The sequence below is a fragment of the Watersipora subatra genome, chromosome 2 (genome assembly GCF_963576615.1).
Source record: "Watersipora subatra chromosome 2, tzWatSuba1.1, whole genome shotgun sequence".
NCBI classification, from domain to species: domain Eukaryota; kingdom Metazoa; phylum Bryozoa; class Gymnolaemata; order Cheilostomatida; family Watersiporidae; genus Watersipora; species Watersipora subatra.
Window position 1 is genome coordinate 16,817,647 of NC_088709.1, and position 22,480 is coordinate 16,840,126.

Here is a 22,480-nt window from a genome sequence, read left to right on the forward strand (position 1 = left end):
AAACAAGCTTAAATGTTAGATAAAACATCCCTATAGATTATTTCTGCATCCGCACAAATATTACACACGTGATCTGTTTACAGACAAGTAGTGTTTTGCAGTTTTAATTTCTACCAGCGCTGTATATCAACACACGGCGTATCACCATGCGGTGTACTTAGCAAAGACATCCCACTTTGATGATAACAGAACATAATATAAAAGATACAATTTAACAAAAAATAAAAATGATGATAGCAGTCTAATATACCACAACAAATGCAAGTACGAATATCGTAAGAAAATGCAGCAGGCTTCAACATGACTGGTACGAAAGACAGCTGATTTTCATCTCTGGTTTACAGAACTGTCGGTTCTTTTGTAAGGAACATGTGATGGGTCAGTCAATGCGTAGTGTAACAATGCTATATTAATGACAAAATATACATATGAATCAATGTAAATACTAATTCTATCTACTAGTAGATAAGGAATGTGTGAAGGAATACAATGTATAGAACCAGCAAAAGTAGCAAAATCAATAACTTATAAACCATAATAAAAAGTACGTACAAGAGAAACAGCATTGTTTGATAAAATATAGAACATAATGTAAAAGTGATAAAATATATAAACATAATACAAACCACCTGGCAATCATGGGAATGTTGAAAGATGAGATAAAATTAGACAGCCAATGGAGTTCCAGCAGTTCATGGGCCGGCATAACAACATGGCCTTATTTTAAGGTGATATGGCACTTCGATATTCCTACCCTTCATTAGTAAGATTGTCTGATTGCGTTATCGCGGGTCAGACTACCAGCCCGCAGCGGCGTATCGACTGTGCTTGGCATTTTTAGAATCTTTTGGCTTTATTACTTTCTGAGGACTAGTGGTGGGAGTCGGACCTTCGGGTGAAGGACTGGCCGCTGAGCGACTCACTGATCTATTTCGCTCAGCATGGCTGTCCATATCACTCTGTCCAGCAGTCGATCCGGCATACGATGACTGCAACAACATCAATTTGTAATATAAGCGCAGCAACACAATGCTTCGTTGATTGGTCCTTCAATGCATAAGCACTCGCAAAACTAACAAGATTTGTTGCAATGAAGGGAAATTTTGCAATGATGTTCATCCTAGGAATGGAATGTACATAGGATCCTTTGATTAATTGAAATAATAATCCTGGAAGATTTCAACTGCCATGAGCGTTATACAGTTTGTGTTAGAGACCATGGGTTTGGAATTGTTACCATTGAAAGTCACATTAGCAGAAAATATATAATATATATATTTATAATATATAAAATATATAAGGTATAAACATCAGAAACTAATACTGGTAAGGCTTTCGATAAACTTAAGAATTGTGAAGTTTGTAAACTAACAGTACAATAATCTCTCACTTTTCATGGTTAATCGAAACAGGTGAGCCCCGCGTTAAGTGGGGCTGGTGCCTCAACCCCTTCCCTGCTATAAGTAGAAATACGTGAAATAGCAACTAATAAACTCATATCTAAAAAAGTCACATTTTGATTAATTGTAAGTATTTTCCTCTTTTTTCAAGTTCATCAGACAATTTTGAAGGTCAAGGGCGTTTAAGAGACATGATAAAGGGTGGCACAAGCACTTTGCACTTTTACTAAGGATAACAAGAAAATTAGCGAACCGTGGCAACCACTATAACAACTGCTGCTCGGGAAGGGATCTCACTGGGCCAGGATATCAGAGAGATCCATGTATTTTAGTTTTTTATGTTATTTTATGTCTGATTTTCCGAAATTTATAATGAATATTTTTACCCCACGAAGTACCGAAGCCGTGAAGATTGAACCGCGAAGTAGCAAAAGATTACTGTAATGAAAAAGAGAAATACAACAAATGAGAAATACCCGCAACCATATATGTGAAGGAACAACAACTCCTACAAAGAATACCTTTGAGCTACGGAAGCGCAGTGATTGACTATTAAATTATATATGATATATTATATAAAGAGTATATTAGGCCCTATACATACATGATATATTATATACATAATATATTAGGCCCTATACATACATGATATATTAAACCGGCAAACTATGCAAAAATTCCAGTTAGCAGCCGATTTGAGCATTTGCCAAAACTGCAAAACAGTTTTTAGAATAACTTCACCAAACAGTCAATTAAATTTGAAAGCAAAAATATTTTTGAGTAATTAGTATTTATAATGGCCTAATTCATAAAATTTATGACATTTTAACGATAAAAAAAGTAAAATAAATTTAACACGTGTTATCACAGAGTAGCTTGAGGTATTCTAAGCGTTAAGGACTTTCCTTAGGATAAGCATGATTGACCGCATGAAGTTTAGTTGTGTTTCATTATTACAAACATGAATACTGCTCCCCATTGATAACAGCAATTTTATTAATTCACTGTGACCATGATTATGCATAGAATGCAGCCTAAACAGACATTTGACTGATACACTGAATAATACAATAAAGTAGTATATATAATATATACACGTTGGTAACCTGAGCAAATAGCTTGTGGTTGGCATTGCCTGAGAATGCTAAGCTGACTAATTAACGTAAAGGAGACAGACAAATGATCTGTTTTACTAACACGAAAGGCATATAAATACTGCCTACACAATTTTTACTACAATAAGAACTGTGTCTCGCCCAAAACCAGTAAGAGGCTAAGATAAAAAAGTGTTTTGTATGAGATTCAAACTAGTGACGTTAAGCTTGGTAGATTGACGCTCGACCACCTTTTAGCCTTTCACAATAATTGTGCAGACAGTCATTATGTATATGTTATCGACACACAAGAGACGATCTATAACATATCTATCTATTTATAACATATAATACATCTTAGGATCATGCTAAGAAGATCGGAGAAAGTTAAACTGCTTATGGGGAGTTTACTAGGCTGAAGTTAGTCTCTCTCACTAAAAGCTGGTTCCCACTGTATCGCCGTATCTCGGTGTTGATGCTACAATACTTTGGCGATCGTCTGTAATAACGATGTTCACACTATCACAAACTTGTCCGAGTTTGCATTGACGCATACCCCGAGACATAGCGTTCTCAGTTTTCTTTGCAATTTTTCTTTAAGGAACCTCTTTGTTGCAGCGTGCTCAAATCAAACACTAGTCCCGCAGTAACTATCATAAACGAAAATAAATAGATTACGCTATCTGCGACAGTGAATCACCATTTCAGAGATGTGTACATGGTACAAGCTGCCGTTGATGGTCGACGAACTATCGGGCAAGTTTTGACAGCTTCAAACTTGCCCGACATATCCGCGCTGCTTCATCGATGCCATCGATTTACGGTGCACATAGTGAACGATGAATGCTGAAAGGGCAGCTCCAACATACAACGATATATGGTGAACCTGCCTTAAGGAGGGGACTTCACAATATGAGAGCTATCAAGGAGAGGCAAAATATTGATTATTGATTACCAGCTAAGACAATATGTGTGTGAATAAGCTAGAATGGTTAAAGAAAGAAACCACCAAAGCAAATATTTACCCTTGAGGGGGGTACATATAGTTTCCCTCCAGCCACAGGTGCAGAGTGTGGTGATGACAGCGTGGACCTTTGATTGGCTGAAGAATACTGGCTATCCACATCACTCGCCGATCGAATAGGTTTCGGCACATAACCATAGCCTGGTTTCAAGTCATACTGAAACTGCGATGGCCTGGAAGACCGGACACTTGGTGTCTGGGAACCTAAAACAATTATTATTTTGCGTAGTTGAATTCTTTGACGCGAAAATGAATTTCTGATAATGACAAGCTGTTAGTGCCAGCAGATCGACTCTCACAGGACACCTGTTAATTGGTTCGATACTGCAAACAATGACTAGCCGAGAATCTTTTAGCTGAAAGTACAAATTTTAGGCTACCTAAAAAGTTGGCTCCTTTGATGAACTGCAACATTCCAAAAATTATTTTTAATGAAATTGCTTTTACTGGCATCAATAAATTACTATTTTGTTAAAGATGATTTGAGCTAATCCCTCTCAGCTCTACAATTCAACACAGGTGGCTGGCAGTATGCCAAAAATCAAACAACTGAACACGTTAATGTTGAATTCGTTTATTACGTGTTATTGTTATTATTATTACGTACTACTGTTGTTATTACGTATTATTGTTATTATTATGCATTATTGGCATTTAGTTTGCACTAAATATTACGCTATATTTAAACACATATGACAAGAATTTTCCAAGTTAACAAAACCTGAAACGTTTCATATTAGCACTAACCACTTTAACATAACACTTTGTTAAATTGTTTAAATTTTCAACTTAATACTCTGGCTAAATCTTACCAATTGTAATTTAATTTCTATATAAAAAAATTCTTAGCTTTATCCGCCTATGTGAGTGAAAAACTTATAGTTATCAAGCCATCAACATATACAGTCAAACTCGGATAACTCGCCCTCGGATTGCTCGAACACATGGTTAACTCGAACTGATTTGTTTGGTCCATTCCCACGCAATGATAAATTGCTTTAAATAACTCGACCTCAACTTCGTTAACTCGGACAATTCTTTGCCCAGCGGCTATCAAGACGGCTGTTTTCGCTTTAGAATATCACTTTATTCCAAGCCATAGAGATAAACCTCAACTTTAGTAGTTCTTAGGTGTCGTTATTACCATCATCAGCAAAACATTTTTATTAACGACTTTTCTAAAGGTTTGCAAAAAATCAAATTTTACCAAACATCCGCTTGGGGATAGCCCTTCGAAAGCAAGGAGAAGCGAGGTAACCTTCAAATAAACCTAAAATGCTCAAAAGAAAAAGATGTCTTTTCTTCTGAGCATTTTAACAGCGATCAATCAAGTTTTGCCAATTTTAATCTGAAAACGTCCTGGCAGTCACATCACCTAAAACAACAAACAAATCTCAAGTGATAGAAAAATCTCTAGGCTTTCTGATAAATTTTTTTCAAAACTTTACATTACAAGCTTTTTAATTTGCAACATGCCATCTATGCCTATGATTTATATATAGTTTGTATATGTACATGTATGTACTAATAAATACATGGACTTGTGACAGTGCTCTGATAACTTGAACGCTTTGATAACTCGAACACTTTCACGGGGTCCCGTGAAGTTTGAGTTATCCGAGTTTGCCTGTATATATAGGCTATATATATATATATATATATATATATATATATATATATATATATATATATATATAGACTATATATTGTATATATATATTACTTTATTGGCAGTAATTTAATTTCAAATAGACATTTTTTTAAATTACGCCAAACGATAATAAAAGAAAAAAAAGAAAAAAGGGGCAACGGTTAGCCAATAAGATCAAATAAATAGTTTGACAAATAGTGTTTGAAATACCTTTCTTTGTTAAGAGAATGGATATTAGGTGGAAGATTGTTAAAGCAGCTGGCAATGATATTATCTCAATAGTTGTTAGATGTTGTATGCAATCTGTTCATATCACGTAAGTTGAAATTAGTTGCAAATCTGTGATTGCCATGTACAAACGAGGACACGAACCATAAAAGATCTTGAAAAAGTTAATTGACGTAAAATAAACATTTAGCATAAGTAAAGTAAGAAAGTGCGAATAATCATGAACTATATGTAGAAAGGAATTTAGTGTCCACGCCTAAAGAACGGTTAGGAATTATCTATTTTCAGACTAAATTTTCAATTCGGCTATTTTTAATGACTTGTGCAACATTAAAGCACCGCTGACTGATGCTGTCGACATTCGAGGCAACATTCTGTCGACCAAAAACATATTAAAGAAATGTCCAGCTGATGAAAGCTTTTCTAACCTATAACACTACGTGTTGAATCAGGCAGGTCCAAGCTGTATAGCCACTGAGAGCATCATTCTAACGATTCATAATTTAACCCGAAGGGCCTTTTTGAAGCGCAGTAAGTACCTTACAACAGACCAGCCATACATGTACTATTTCACATGAAATTCTAAACCAAGCAGTGCCAGTTAGCCAATCTTTGCTCGAGTCACTTGTTAGAGACACCCTACTATTTGTAAATGATCAGAAAATGAGACACGGAACGACTCTACCCCTAACATTGCGAACAGAGGGTATGCCTTAAAAAATTTTTCAATCTGAACTATGCAGAATAATTGCCTCGTTTTGTAGTCATTTTTTTATAATAATCATAAAATTGAGCTTTCGGTCACAAATATGAACCAAGCATCTGGCAGTTGGCAATGCAACATTTTGGCAGTAGTAGAGACCAGAGCTGACCACAAAAAGCAAAAAGCTGCCTGGCAGTTAGCAGAAGCAGGTGATTGTATCATATGGTCGTATGGCATGGTGATCATATAGTGATCACCATGCGATTTCTATTCTTGCTACCCTATTTTCACATGAAATAGCCTAGGCTCCCATGTTGTGAACCAGCTCATGTAAAAAAGATATAAAACATAATTATAGTATGTAGTTTGTGTTCTGACTCAGTCTGGCCACTCTAACATAAGCGAGAGCTACAGCGTGTGCTAAGAACAGACTGACAAGTGTTTTCTTTTTACATGAAGTGTCTTCATATGTGGACATGAATGTGATAATGGGGGCAATGGCTGAAGCATGTGGATGATTTGTTTAATTATAAACAGACATGCAAGCAGGCATCTTTCAATGTACACTAACGAACACGCAGCACATGTACAACTTGGTACACTCAAATGCACACGCACATAGTTCACATGCCCGAATGAACTCAGCCTGCATTCATCCATTCCAACTAACACATGCAACCGCATACACGCATACAGATGAACACAGACTGAAATCTTTGTCATATGAAATACTTGGAGTACACAAACTAGCAGAGCCCTACCTGAGTTACTAACTGGTAATCTTGCCTAGAACAGAGCCACTGATAAATTAAATACAAACGATATAAAGCTATTCTTATTGTAAGCATCGTACACCGCGGGCAGATATGCCTTATCTTGGTTTTTTTGTAGTAAAGTAGCATAACTATATTTACTTTTTTTCTTAGGAACAGGAAGTGCCATATGGGTCTTGACAAAATCATCTTATAATCCAAAGAACATAGACTCAAGGCACATTGTTTCATACCGAGTGTGAGTCACCCACAGTTCACCCATTCTGGCATTAGCCAGATGGTAAAGCCAGAGGTGATTTCTCACAGGGCTTACTCAGTGGCAGGTGCCCTAAGCGTTTCATGTAACAACGGCGATGAATTGTTTTGAGACATCGCCTAACATTTTTTTATAATATAAACCTGGATATTGGTTTGAGTGTTGCTGAACATCAGTGTAGGAAGGTGGATCTTGAGTGCGGGCTACGGATGGTTCCCTGGATACGTCTTTAGAACTAACGGAGCGACGAGGAGCGGGAACTGGGCGTTCTCCCTTGTCATCCATCATATCCCGTGACAAACTATCGTACAACAAGAAGTTCATTATGTATGATAAACATGCCGAGGAATGTACATTGCGCTCTGTCCCCTGGGTGTGGGGTCAATACTAAAAGCTGTTGACAGACTGGGACTGAAGCTTTTACTAAGCTGACAGATTAGTTGGAACTAGGCGCCTACACTGGGCTTCGCAACTGGTTCACAATATATCGCTGTATGCAGGCGTTAATCCCACAATGCATTGATGATCGTTAGTGACAACATTGCTGACGCTATTTTAAACCCATCTGTAGTCCAAAAAGCTGAATAGTCCGCAACATAGCGTTTTAATTACATAATACGATGAGATAATTACATAATGAGATGAAACAATGAGATATTAGTCCTGCAGCAACTATCATGAAGGCAAATATAGATTAAGCAATCAGTGACAGCCAATCACCATCGCCGAAGGGGTGCACAATGCACAGACTGTGGTGGCTGCTTTGCGAAATGTCAGGAAAGTTGACAGCTGGATATTTCTGACAGATCTGCGTTGTCTCGGCAATGCCATGGGTCTACAGTGCACAGAGTCGATGAATAATCGTCGAAAGGACAACCCCCCACACGGCGATACATTGTGATCCAGCTTTAAGGCTCTTAACTCCACATACTTACAGAATTTAACAACTGTAAACAAGCAAAAGAATGATGCTATATTTTCACATATACAATAATAATAAGAGCTACCAAGCATACAATGCTTAAACTTTCTGGCCAAGAAACATTTTTATGACATGCCAATCTTACGCTAAATTAAGCAAATAGGCATGGGACTTGTACAGTACATGACTCATCCCTCCCTGCAGAGACTACCTGGTTGTAGATTTCCGATCAGAGCGCATCGGAGGCTTCTTATAGTCTTCCATCTCTTGCGCGGCATCAATGCCATCAGGGTCCTTGCGAGACTGCCTTTCCTCATTCAGTGAGAGTCCATCTACCTCTGACTCCGAATAATGGCTGCCATTTGGACTGTAATAACTTTGCGGCTGCAACATAAAATAAACATCACCCAATATGTAACCAACACGACTTCGCACCGGGTGGTTTGGAGAACAGACACGGTTTTGCCACGTGAAGTAGTTCTTAAGAGGTGAAAGGGCTAAAGTGCCTATCAACGCTTTTTTTAAATACTTTGGATATGCTGTCATGAAAAAGGCTTGGTAAAAAGAAATACCATAATTTTCACACAAAAGTCGCAACTAAAAGCCTAAAACTTGAAAAAAAATCGACTGGGCGCCCTTTAATATGGTGCACCCTCTGTGTGGACTAGGTTCTAAAATCTGTTGTGTGCCTTTGGTAAGTGCACTATGGTCACCGCTCCCCGGACCATTTCCCAATAGAGCAATGGAAACTCCTGCGAAGTATACAACAGAGATGTATTGATGTTGATTGCTGCCGATTGATATTCACTTGCTTAAGAAACTCCCTAAAATGGTATCAGTAAAGTAACATGCTTATGAGGATCAGTTTAAATGAGAAAGCCAGCATCACTGCTGTCCGACTCAGACAATGATGAGGAACAACCCGAAATGTTGGCCAGTGAAATAGCACAGCTGTTTAATTCAGATACTGCTGACGAAAACTTTGATGGTCTTGTGTAAGAAGAGTGAATATTTTATCCACTAAAGTCGTCTAGGCTGACTGCTTTGCCTTTGTTGTTGTTTTTTACGTATGATTTGAAATGTGCCTGACAATATGGTGCGCTTTATATATTGGTTAAGTTCAAAAACAGACCACCGATATGAGACTGCGTCTTATGGTACGATACACCCTTTGGTGCAAAAAATATGGTAGCATAAAAAAGTATTGCGTTGAAATCTAACGATAAATGCGTAGATCTCATAAGAAAATGGACTCGCAGTAGTTTTCATATAATCTGGAGGGTGAGTGGTCATTCGTATTTATTAGCACCATAATGTTAAAGATCTGTGTGAGATAGAAAGTTTCATCCGTGCAACTACCAGCTGTTAGATTCTCTCTATGAATGCTTGTAAAAGGGAATCTGCAAACTAATCCCGGAAAACATTGAAGCCTTTATAGCTATCAAATTACAAAATTTCAGCATTATAAATCATTATCCATCACCATTAAATCTCTAAAAAGCATATTAAAATACTTAGCACTGCTCCTTGTGTAACGTAGCCAAAAAAAATTATCTTAATATCCTGAAGCTGAAAATTTTAATGACGAAGGCGAGTTTTAGATGGCAAAAGCTATCTTCAGATAGCATGGAAGGTGTCTTCAGATAGCATGGAAGGTATCTTCAGATGCATGGAAGGTGTCTTCACATAGCATGGAAGGTGATTCACATAGCATGGAAGGTGATTCACATAGCATGGAAGGTATCTTCAGATGAATGGAAGGTGTCTTCACATAGCATGGAAGGTGATTCACATAGCATGGAAGGTATCTTCAGATGCATGGAAGGTATCTTTAGATAGCATGGAAGGTGCTTCAGATAGCATGGAAGGTATCTTTAGATAGCATGGAAGGTGCTTCAGATAGCATGGAAGGTATCTTCAGATAGCATGGAAAGTAATTCAGGTAGCATGGAAGGTGCTTCAGATAGCATGGAAGGTATCTTCAGATAGCATGGAAGGTGCTTCAGATAGCATGGAAGGTATCTTCAGATAGCATGGAAGGTAATTCAGATAGCATGGAAGGTGCTTCAGATAGCATGGAAGGTATCTTCAAATAGCATGGAAGGTAATTCAGGTAGCATGGAAGGTGCTTCAGATAGCATGGAAGGTATCTTCAGATAGCATGGAAGGCGCTTCTCATAGCATGGAAGGCATCTTCACATAGCATGGAAGGTGATTCAGATAGCATGGAAGGTATCTTCAGATGCATGGAAGGTGTCTTCACATAGCATGGAAGGTGTCTTCACATAGCATGGAAGGTGCTTCACATAGCATGGAAGGTGATTCACATAGCATGGAAGGTATCTTCAGATGCATGGAAGGTATCTTTAGATAGCATGGAAGGTGCTTCAGATAGCATGGAAGGTATCTTTAGATAGCATGGAAGGTGCTTCAGATAGCATGGAAGGTATCTTCAGATAGCATGGAAGGTAATTCAGATAGCATGGAAGGTGCTTCAGATAGCATGGAAGGTATCTTCAGATAGCATGGAAAGTGATTCAGATAGCATGAAAGGTGATTCAGACAATACAAACTAATATTTCCTTAAATAATTTATATAAATAAATCCCACTTTTTATTGTGTCTGTCTGTTAGTTCGCCTAAATGCCATGCGTTTCCACATTTTTTGGCCGATTTCATTCCAACTTCACACTCATATGCTCAGTGCTTTCCACCAGGTCACCAGAAATATTTGGTTTCAAAACTCTGTCGGTTTCCTGAGAACCAGACTCTTAAACACCCACCTCTAGAGTATCTGATTGATAATAAAAGGAATTCTGAATGCCGCTAAGCTTACAGCTAGTCAGCAGATTTTGTTCCATGTTTTCCTGTTTGCTAGGTCAGTCTACCAATGAAACGCATTGTAATACTGAATATTGACCGAATATTATCAGAAAAATTCATGATCAAACGGGTGGATGAGCCTGAAGCCGCTTCGCAAAGACCTTATCATTTCCGATCACATTAAAAGAATACTTTAAAATCTTTAAATCGGCCTGTCAAACAAATAGTGGTGCTGGCTCATTGACTTTGCGCATGACCGATCTTGACTGCGAACTTCTTGAATAAAATGCAGTTCCTACCACAAATCTCTTGGTGACCCTAATAGTTCAATTTTGTATCGACACCTAGCAAAGGTGAAGTGAAGCTGTGACTGCCCACAATCACAAATAGATTTTTTTAATTAATGTGTGGGAAAAAACAGCGTGATAATACTGTGAAAACGTAGTTTTTTTAATTGGCTGAACAGATAATCGGTTACATAACTATAGCGATGCTAATTCTCGTTTGTCATTGAGCTGTACCATCGCTCATGTGTCTGCATGACGAGCGATTCCACACGGTTCCATGAATCGATTACTCATGATTGAAAGAACACTTCCAGTGTAGTAATGGGAAGTAGGTAAACTTTGCCACTTTTGATAAAACGGAATGGAAACTATATCCGAAAAAAATGAAGCTACTCAGCTAATCAGTTGCCTAGGTTGTTAATCTGTTAAAGAAAACCACTATGTTGGTGTTAGATCACTACTGTGTCATCCGCTAGCTAAGCATATAGCTAAGCCTATAGCTAAGCCTATAACTATAGCTTTATTAAACTCCTCATTTAGGAATTACTACATACACTAGCTCTTAATATTAACAACATCTCAAAAACAAGCCCCTTCATCAAAACCATAAGAATGTTGTTATTGATGCAAATTTTCAGCCTGTAGAGACTTTATGTAAAACTTCCCAGTTTCTCTGACTAGCAGACCCACCCAAACCATCCAACGGCTGGTGAGCATTGAAGTAGGGCTGAAACTAGGCAGTAACCAGAAACATGTTTGAGGCAATTGACAGACCCAATGATGCTATTTTTCACCTCCTAAGGCTTGGCTACATACTGACGAAATGCATCATCCGACAGCCAACGTGTTGTTAACACACTGTCAATGCAACATTTCGAAACGAACATGTTAGTCCACATCATTAGGGTATAACCTACACACCTATGATTGGCTGAAACATTTGATCGTTTTATTTATTTTAAATAGACTTAAGTCGAATCCAAGATAGCGCGACTGATGGTGACCACACAGCTTCACACAAACGACTATTCATATGTGAATGAAGATATTCTTTCTTATAAGACTTATACGAAAAACACTAGTATAAATTACAAATGTTTATAGAATATTTCAAATAAATTTTTTGTATTTACATACTTTTACATCTGTTTGTCTAGTTTAATGTATGTTATGATAGATCATAGCACCAAGCACAAATACTTCAAGTTCTTGAAGTATTTGTGCTTGGCTGCTTTTATCATTAATGTGCACTGTTATTTCTTTCAGGAATAAATAAAATGCATACAGCTGCACAAATGCTAGCGCTATTACATATCATTAGTAGTACATGTTACAATAACAATATTCTTGCGATAAACCATTAACTTGCTCAAAAATCCAGTAGATATGTCACTGTCTTCCCATGACTGGTCAATTCTCATTGGCCAATCTATTTTTTCAACACGATGTATCATTTAGTAGCGACGGTGAATGTAGCCACAGTGAATATCTACACTTTGCGTAGTCGGTGTCTGTAGCCAGGCGTTTAGGCAGCTGCTACATGTATAATATGTTGGAACGGTAAATAACTTGAAAATCAATCAATTCACATGATGTGAATCTATATATAAATCTCAAAGTTTGTCTGTGTCTGTGTGTACTTGTGTAGTTTGGTATGTCCAGTTATAAATATTAAAATCTTGAAATTAAAAGATCCCAGTTGGCTGGATTTGAACTCACGAAGATTGCAGTCGCTGGTTGGTAATTCAATTGTCTAATCACGAGTCTAAAAAAACTTTTACGATTCATAGCTTTTACTATATACTGTATACACCCTTTTCCCGATTTCACACGTAATGATGTAATAATTGAAAAAATATCAACTGCATGAAACACGATGCTTTTTCGTGTTTTCGTGAACTTCTATCTCCGGTTTTTCGTAAGGTTCAATTGCTAAATCGGTCAAAACTAATACTTTTTACGCGAACAATTGTATCATCTCGAGTAGGAATGACCTCTCAGTTCGGTCAAACAAAGACAGTCTGATATCTCATTTTTACATTTGTACCAGTATCGAGAGGGACCAGTATCGTTGTATTCAAAGTTTTGATGGATAGCTTTTGCTAGAACAGTAACCTTTTTTAAACAAACACACACACACACTTCTATGTTGGAATTGTTACTATTAATTTAACATATTTCGGATTTTTATTTGGTTTTCTCAGTTCGTATCAATTGTGTCATTACCGAATAATCTTTTATTGTAATTGTAGCAAAACAGACTTAATTTAGCTATTACTTGCTAATTATTTCACATTTACTTTTAAACACTTTTATATTGTTATTTTATTTACAATTATGTACAATTTTATTTTGTTTTTTAATTTATTTGACTTGCACAAAACATTTTTCTCATAATATAAAGTTTGAAAGTTACAGTTGTTTGACAAAGTTGGAAAACCTTTACAGTTGTTATATTTTTTCTCTCAATTTATTTAAACTGAAAACACTTCTCTCATGATATGAAGTTTGAAAGTTAGAATGGTAACTGTTATGTTAAATGAAAATAAATTTTCTGTGCAAAAACTTTTATTGCCTGAGCAACGCCGGGCATTCACCTAGTATCTAATATAGCAAGGGTTTTACGAGTAACAGTTGACAGGAAGCCACAGCCCGCTTGTTGATGACCAGTCGGTAGTCTATCACTAATTTTTTATGAGGCTATGTTATGTCCATGAAGCGACCTATACTGCTGCTCTTGTTGTCCAACCGCGTGTTAGTTGGAACTTAGTAGAATCTTAGTTGAAAAATTGATGGCTTGTGCATTAGGAACCTGCTGCAGAGCTCAATATATTAACCTGCTAGATGCTAGACGTTGCACGGGTAATAAAAAATGAGTGTTAGATACCTATGCACAAACAGCATGAAAATGATTGTAATCACATAGCCCTTTACAAATTTGAAGACATTACGAGTTTTTGCGTTGATAGGGGTAGACGATGATTGGTATGCGATAGCCTAATAGTGGGGGCCTCGACAGCATGGACAAAGGTCTACCTCTCGACACATTACAAAAAGTCAAATGATGGATATTTTGTATACAGTAAATGTTTGCAGACTATAATACCCAATACCCGGGCTTCCATTGTTTTCATCTTCGAGTTATCCTTGCTCGAATGAATAGAGTTATTATTGTGTAGATCGCACATCATACAAAAGCGGTGTAAAAAATAATGCCAAGTTTACGATGACACATAGGCCTAAATGATCTAACAAAATCTGAAGCGACACTTATCGAACTATTATTCATAGATAAAAGCTCACTGATATACCAATATGATAGCAAGCGAGCAAAGCAGAGTGCTTGCCACCATGTACCTCGATAAATAAACAATACAGTGAACAAGAATCAATAACTCCACTTGACTGAATTTGAATAATTTGATGGTTTTGTGGTCGTCCTACTTTTCCTATTGTCTGATTGTAACGTAGTCGGAAAAGGATTAAATAATGGAAAGACTGTGATAATGACAGCAGTGCCATAAGATAGTTATGCAATCATTCTCTGATAGCGCTGCCTTATCAACAGGACTTCTACCGTCTCTTGGCATCTGTATGACCAGTCACTAGTAAATGTAACATTGCTAGTTCGTAGAGACTAAGGAGCGGACCACATGGCGACCGATGGATACACAGTTTTTGATACCCATTCGTAACAGAGACACTGCAGCTGATGGGGAAAATGTAAAACTAATAAGTTTTGACTATACTCAATTTGGCTCCATCACGTACAAGTAAAGCTTGACTTCAACTGGACAGTGTACTACTACTTTTCATTTTCCACTTCATTTATTTACTAGCTGTATATTCATATTATTTAGCAGGAGCTAAAATAGAATCACGTAAAATTAGAACAGAAAATAACACGAATGTTACTTTCAAGGATGATTTATCACAAAGAAAAACAATTATTAGGTTTTTCATAAGGCTCATCCATTAGAATTCCTGCCCCACTCAACCCAATATTCAGTTGTGTTTGTCAAAATATGTGCTCATCACAATCATCATTTCATGTCGTAATTTGGCCACCCTTTTAGCACTGCTTCCTAGGAAGGCTAGAGGAGAAGGATAGTACAGGCCAACCAAACAGCTGCCCATTGTTAGCTCATGCTTGATTTTAGTCAAAAGGCCTTAATAGAAGAGCGTACAACTATGAGTAGTTCTAGTAATCAAGCTTAGAATAATCAATGCATTTCCATGCTCTGAAGATAAATCCTTTGTAGTGTCATACAAAGGTTTGACACCTCAAGGGAAGTGCTTCCTATGATTTGTATTCTTTGAAGAACTGATTTTATGAAGAATCCTCAAAGTGTATTCAAGTTTTTGTTTGAGAGCGCATGCTTAATTTTATATATTCATGCCAGTTTACAGAAAAAACCTTAATTTAGCACAATTTAAAACTAAACATGTATGAAGCTGTTAACAGACAAACCTTTACTTATGGTCACTTCGACATATAATGTAAAGTGAAGATAAGATTCAACATTATGAACATCGTAATTTTGTTCCATGTTTAATGAAATATCGAACCGTTTCATCATTGAAAATGACAAAATTAAAAGAAGATTAACAGTAAAGTGTAAAAATGTTAAACTATTTGATAACAAATAAGCTAAACTTGACCTAGTCTAGAAAAGAGAGTAAGTTATCCTGGATATTTCTATCACCCACCTACCTCCACACCTGCGCATCGTCAAGCCTAAACTTTCTTAGGTAAATATCAATAAAAGTCTCATTTTATTAAATATTGATTTATTTATTTAGTTTTGTACACAAAAGCTAATTTTTACAATAATCGTACGCCATGAATTTGGTTTAATGCTAAGTGTGATTACTGCAGCATTTTTTAAGAAGTTATAAGTTTTTAGGCTGTAGAACAAATGACAAAGTATTCTCATAAGGATATTTGCTTGAAAATATGACAGATTTAACATAAAAAAACAGATTTTGGACCAAATTAATTTTATAACTTAAAAGCTTGACTGTAATATTGAAACCGATATATATCTTATATGTAACTATATACGTATATGCATATTACCAATAAGTTTTAATATATGTTTTAACGTACATAATATGTACTAAAACTTATAATTTGTGAACAATTTATTAATTTGTGAACAATATGGTTTCAGCATAACAATCAACTAGAATTTCTGAAATTTGGTTATGTATAATATTCTCAGACTGTATGGTAACCCGCCTTCAATAATGCCTTGGCAAGATTAATGACTTCCACAAAGGATATCTGGATGAAAATGCAGTGAATCCTTGCAATGCAGACTGAAGGCTGATGAGGTTAACACTAAAGAAATTAATGAGTGATGATAGATGACTAAGAATTTTTGTGATAGAAAGCCGACCCACCTGAGCATTAAGCTTTGTCTTGACAAGCACTTTCACCATGCCGCAGAAGAGACCGGCTCCGAGACAGCCGGAGATAATAAGGGCAACCGCAGCAGTCGTAGTGAGTCCAAAGCCAGGTCCATATTTATACTGGTGGTATACACTGTAGTAGAAAGTGTCTGACGAGCTCTGATAATTGTGGTAGAAGATAATGATCTCCACGAAGAGGATAATACCTGCAGAAACACACCAACTGTTATACCAACTGTTATATCAACTGTTATACCTACTGTTATATCAAATGTTAACAACTGTTATACCTACTGTTATACCAACTGTTAGATCAAATATTATACCAACTGTTATACCTACTATTATACCAACTGTTATACCTACTGTTATACCTACTGATATAGCAACTGTTATACCTACTGTTATATCAAATGTTAACAACTGTTATACCAACTGTTATATCAAATGTTATACCAACTGTTATACCAACTGTTATACCTACTATTATATCAAATGTTATACCTACTGTTATACCAATGATTATATCAAATGTTATACCTAGTGTTATACCTACCATTATATCAAATGTTATACCTACTGTTATACCAACTATTATATCAACTGTTATACTTACTGTTATACCAACTGTTATACCTACTGTTATATCAAATGTTATAGCAACTGTTATACCAACTGTTATACCTACTGTTATACCAACTGTTATACCAACTGTTATACCTACTGTTATATCAAATGTTAACAACTGTTATACCTACTGTTATACCAACTGTTATATCAAATGTTATACCAACTGTTATACCAACTGTTATACCTACTGTTATATCAAATGTTATAGCAACTGTTATACCTACTGTTATATCAAATGTTATAGCAACTGTTATACCAACTGTTATACCTACTGTTATATCAAATGTTATAGCAACTGTTATACCTACTGTTATACCAACTGTTATTATAACTACTAGTACCCTGGTAGTCTAGAGTGCCATGAGAGATCATCAGATGTGCCGATAAAACACAAAGAATAACTACCTGTAAAATTATTTTAAAATGTTGCAAGACAGTCGATTAGCGCGAGTGTTAGTGCCAGTTCACAAAGTTCAATGTTGTGAGGTCAAATTCAATATAGAGCAAACTTTTACCCCAACCTCGAACCCTGGCTTATGATGGATGAACAGACAGACATGGCTCTTAATATCGTTCAGATTATTTAATACTAGCCGAATGCTTGGCGTTGCACGGGTATTAAAAAACAGCTTATAAACAGTTGCAGGTAATGTAGTTGCCTGCCATTTGCCATTAGCTTGGCACATTGCCAATGGCTAATTTGAGTAAGCTAGTATTGCTAAACTTACTAATGAGAGCCATGAGAGCTAACATAAAATGAAGTTGTCCCATAATGCAGAGCAGTATGCTATTTTCACTCATATAGCAACATATACCGCCCAATGAATTCATCAATCTCGCGTAGCTCAATGGTTTAGCATATTGTCTGGGGAACGAGAGGTTCCGAGATCAAATCGTTTGCGATATGGATTCTTCATTCCAAGATTTTAATAATTATAGCCGGACAGGCAGACTTCTGAACAGATGATAAACGTTGAGACATATATCTAATATTAATATTATAACTACTAGTACCCTGGCAATCTCATGTGCCAGGACTGATCGCCAGACATGCTGACACAAAGCACAGAGAATAAGTATGTGCACAATCATTCTCAACACCTGGAAAGCGAATGATTGGCATAGGTGGTAGCATACTGGACAGCTAAACCAATTGTTGTGGGTTTGAATCCTGTACAATGCAATATTTTTTCAACCTCCAACAGTGACTTCGGACAGATGGATGACCGCACATGGCTATTATTATAGTAAAGATTTTTGCTAGCAGGGTCGAGTATAAGACTGGTGGAGTGGCAATGTAAACGCTTAGCAATGAAACCAGCTTCCATTAAAGAGAAACTCACATGCTCACGCAAGTAAATAAATGTGTTCAATATAGAAATTGTGAATATGGTGTGAGCTTTTTTATAGATATCTGACCATAGCTGTAGACAGCGCCAAAACACTTATTCATAAACTCGGTTATTTAACACTGTTCAGTTGACTTTTCCTTTATTTCCTCACCTGTATAAAAATACTCTGAAGCATATAGTAATAGGATATATTTTTTGAATACAATAGACATGATTCAGATAAGCCGCGACGAATGGTACACTATCACTAGTACATTCATAAACTAACTAGCGCTAGACTAGCAGAATTTAAATGTCCAACTGCTACTGCTATTAAATGAATTGCTTGGGCAATGTCGCATGAAATTTTTTTACTGAAATGTTCCTGAAGTACGCTTAATATCTGGCAAAATTTGGTAGAAGATAATGATCTCCACGAAGAGGACAATACCTGTAGAACCATACCAGCTGTTATACCAACTGTTATTATAACTACTAGTACCCTGGTAGTCTAGAGTGCCATGAGAGATCATCAAGTGTGCCGAGAAAGCACAAAGAATAGCTATATACATGTAAAATTTGTTCAAACTGCTGCAAAACAGTTGATTAGCGCAGGTGTTGGAGGGTCTGTCCGTTAAGTTGAATGTCAAAAGTGCAAATCCCATTTAGAGCAAAACTTTATCTCCACCTCGAACCCTGGTTGCAGACGGACATACGGCATACAGACAAACATGGCTCCTAATGTAGTACTACGCATGCCGCTTATTTGCCACTCTATATGAAAAGAAAAGTGGCGTCTAGCCAATTTTATTTCAGAATCATGATCAAAGGACTATATCTCTGGTAGTCGAAAGAAAATAGCATAAGTAATGAGGCTATTGCAATAGAGAACTTAGGGAGAACTTGAAGCATACCGATCCCGAATGCCGTACCTTGCCAACCAGGAATAGTTGCTTTGTAATATTTTGATAAATTCAGCCAGCATTAAATTTTGCTGCCTTTCATGATATTGCAACAGCTATATAATACATACTGCTCGTATGTATTATATAGCTGTATAAATCTATTGTGGGTCATTGATATACAGTGACCCGCAATAGATTTAACCTTCTTGGCAATGCGTGTTCGAAGAATTAGGTAAAGTGACTATGCCACCATAATTATATTGGCAATAAGATTGGCTTTCATGATCAATATTAAGCCATTTTTTACCAACTAGAACAACAGAAAACGATGCAGCAACAATGTGTCACCAGTGATTTACAGCTTTTAGTTAATCGAGTAAATAGTCTGCTACTCAACTATAGCGTTTTGATCGCTTTTGAAATGGGTTACTGTTCATGCGCCAACACAACATACTTCAAACATATTAACGCATTGTATTTAGAAAATATTTTATGAGAAAATAATTTTCGATTAAAGTAAATATATTTTTTTACACAAGGTGTAGACATAGCTGCTACTGCAACCTAATTTAAACTAAAATGATCCGTGCGATGTAAAATTTTCTTGATTGCAAGGACAAATATCTGGTAGTTGATGCACCCCCAAGCACCCTTGTAACAATTGTCCAAGACTAGCCAATCAGGACTGATTTCACATTGTCAGAATGCCTATGAGACTCTGACATCAGATTTAACACAAAATTAGAGTTGATTTTTTGTTGACAGGATTTTCAAGGATTGTTATTATCTTGACTAGGAGAATTAATAACTATATTTTCAAACGACTGCCAACAATTTATTGCATTTCTGAAATGTGATTGGCTGAGAGAATGGTAGGCAGAGATTATGATAACCTCAGGAGTTTACTAGTTGTGCTACATGCATGCATTTCTGACTCACCCCTTATCTCTACTACCTGACGACAAGTACTGGCCTACTTAGGTGTGTTTGGAGGTCCTACATATTAATTAACCCACTAGCACAGTTAATTCCTATGAATGCCGTTTTCTTAAGCCTTGGAATAACAAAGAAAAGCACCACCGACAAAAAACTTTCAACAAAAACCAAATTACATTATATTAACTTTTGCAGAGCATGAAACCAAATGTTATTACTTTACCTAATACGAAGGTGAGGATAAACCATAGGGCCAGACCATACTCAGTGAGAATAAGGCAGGGTGAGATCGTTTTTCCATGCCTCTTGAGATAAGCGGCATAGAAATACATAGTCAAAAATCCGGCAAATAACAGAATGTTTAATGTCATGATTACTATGGATGACAGGTGCATATCTTGTACTGTCTGGAACCACGCTACAAAAGAGGAAATCAAAGTAATATTAAACATTACAAGTCACCAACTATTCAAAGTCTATACACGCTTGGTCCAAATAGTTAGTCATCCATCCTAATAGGTGATCAATTAGACGTCTGTTAAAGACAAGCACACCATTTATTACAGGACAAAACGCCAAAGAGATTATTGATTATAAATTCATAGCAAGGATAAATGACACATCGATTCCTCTTAACATATTCATCACATCGACACTCAAGGGAAAATCACTTACATACCAATCGTTTAACCAACTTGCCAATAAGTAGGTCTGACCTCACAAAAGGAAACATACTAAGATGCCAAAATAGAAACTTGACTTTTTGAGTATTTAGTGTTACACAACTAAGTGTTCAGAAAAAATAGGGAAATAGAAAATTCTTATTAAGAATTTTTAGTGGCATATTATTCGAAACGAATGACCTGTATCTAGTTACTACTTGATAAAGCATTGATGCTCCAAGATCCCAAATGGAAACATTTTCAAGTGAAACTACTATTTATATTTTACAACAAAATATTTAAGAAAACTTTACGATATAGACGTAATTCTATGTAGCCTGATTGTGATATTTTTAACTACTCCATCTTTTCTATTAAGAGTTATTACGATACGCAGATACATCTAGTCTTAGATACCTTCTAAAACTGCTTGATGATTTCCCTCCCCATCCTTTCTTGTAGGCCTACTTGACACGAAACAAATGATGTCTGCTGCTACACAATCATTTACAGATGGGGCTATAGGCCACCTAGAAAACTATAACAACTAAAACACGCTGACAACCCGTAATTCACTGTTTTACTATTTCGAATTTATTCAATCAGGTAAATTCTTCGTGTAGAATAACTACTCGGCGAGTACAACTAAAACGTTTAATAACAAATTGATGATACAGATAACTGGATTTTGACGATAACAACGTAGATTTTATGACTTCTTTGAGCGTAGAAAATAACAATGAATGTTGGGTTTGAAAACAGTGATTGAAAAACATGGTGTGATCAGCTAAACAGTAACTTCTGACTCGTAAAATAGTGTTTCCTCATAAAGCAGAACACTTGTGCCTAATTTCAACTACAGTAGACGAAAATACGTTATTTACTTACGTGGACTCCATGCATAAACATCAATTGATGTAAACGCAGCACTATTTCTTGTATTGCGATAGCAACCATTTCGTTCCTCGCGATCTTTGTCTTGCTGATATTCGAACTTAAAATTCGTAAAGCAAACAGATTTTAAGCCAACACCATTAACTTGGCTTTCTTCGTCAGTAAAGTCTAACCGAGGAATCAACCAATAAGTATCATAACCAATAATCACGAACACGAAGGCAATCAAAAACAAAAATAAGGCAGCGGCAAAGAGTAGTTTCCCAACGAGGGATGCCATGCTACCAAGTAGTGGTGCTGTAGTCGCGTGCACTGACAATGCTTATAAAAACAACACTATTATCGCAACAGGTAGGCTGGCGCAAACAATGATTTAGCAAATTTGGAGTTGTCTAATCAAGACTCTGATAATTACAAAACATGGAAGCGTATTATAAAACTACAGTACCTAAAACAGCATTTTTGGGTTGTGTCGACGTGCCCCAAATCTTTTCACACATGCTAACCTTGAAATTCTTTCAAGTCTGCTAACCAGTGAATGCATAA

The 22,480-nt window shown here is 36.5% G+C and overlaps 1 protein-coding gene across 2 annotated transcripts; it reads right to left on the reverse strand.

The window, feature by feature from the left end:
- Window positions 1–387: 387 nt before the first annotated feature.
- On the reverse strand, window positions 388–22,236 carry LOC137387243 (uncharacterized). 2 transcript variants are annotated; one of them, XM_068073582.1, is made up of 7 exons: window positions 21,929–22,236; window positions 20,602–20,796; window positions 16,568–16,782; window positions 8,263–8,435; window positions 7,273–7,430; window positions 3,520–3,722; window positions 388–989 (listed from the first exon to the last, which is right to left on the reverse strand). In XM_068073582.1, exons 1-7 carry the CDS (start codon window positions 22,212–22,214, stop codon window positions 798–800), a joined length of 1,422 nt encoding a protein of 473 aa, XP_067929683.1. In that variant the 5' UTR covers window positions 22,215–22,236; the 3' UTR covers window positions 388–797. The 2 variants fall into 2 exon arrangements, with proteins under 2 accessions (XP_067929683.1, XP_067929684.1); XM_068073583.1 differs by lacking the exon at window positions 21,929–22,236 and adding an exon at window positions 21,458–21,594.
- Between the last annotated feature and the right edge of the window lie 244 nt (window positions 22,237–22,480).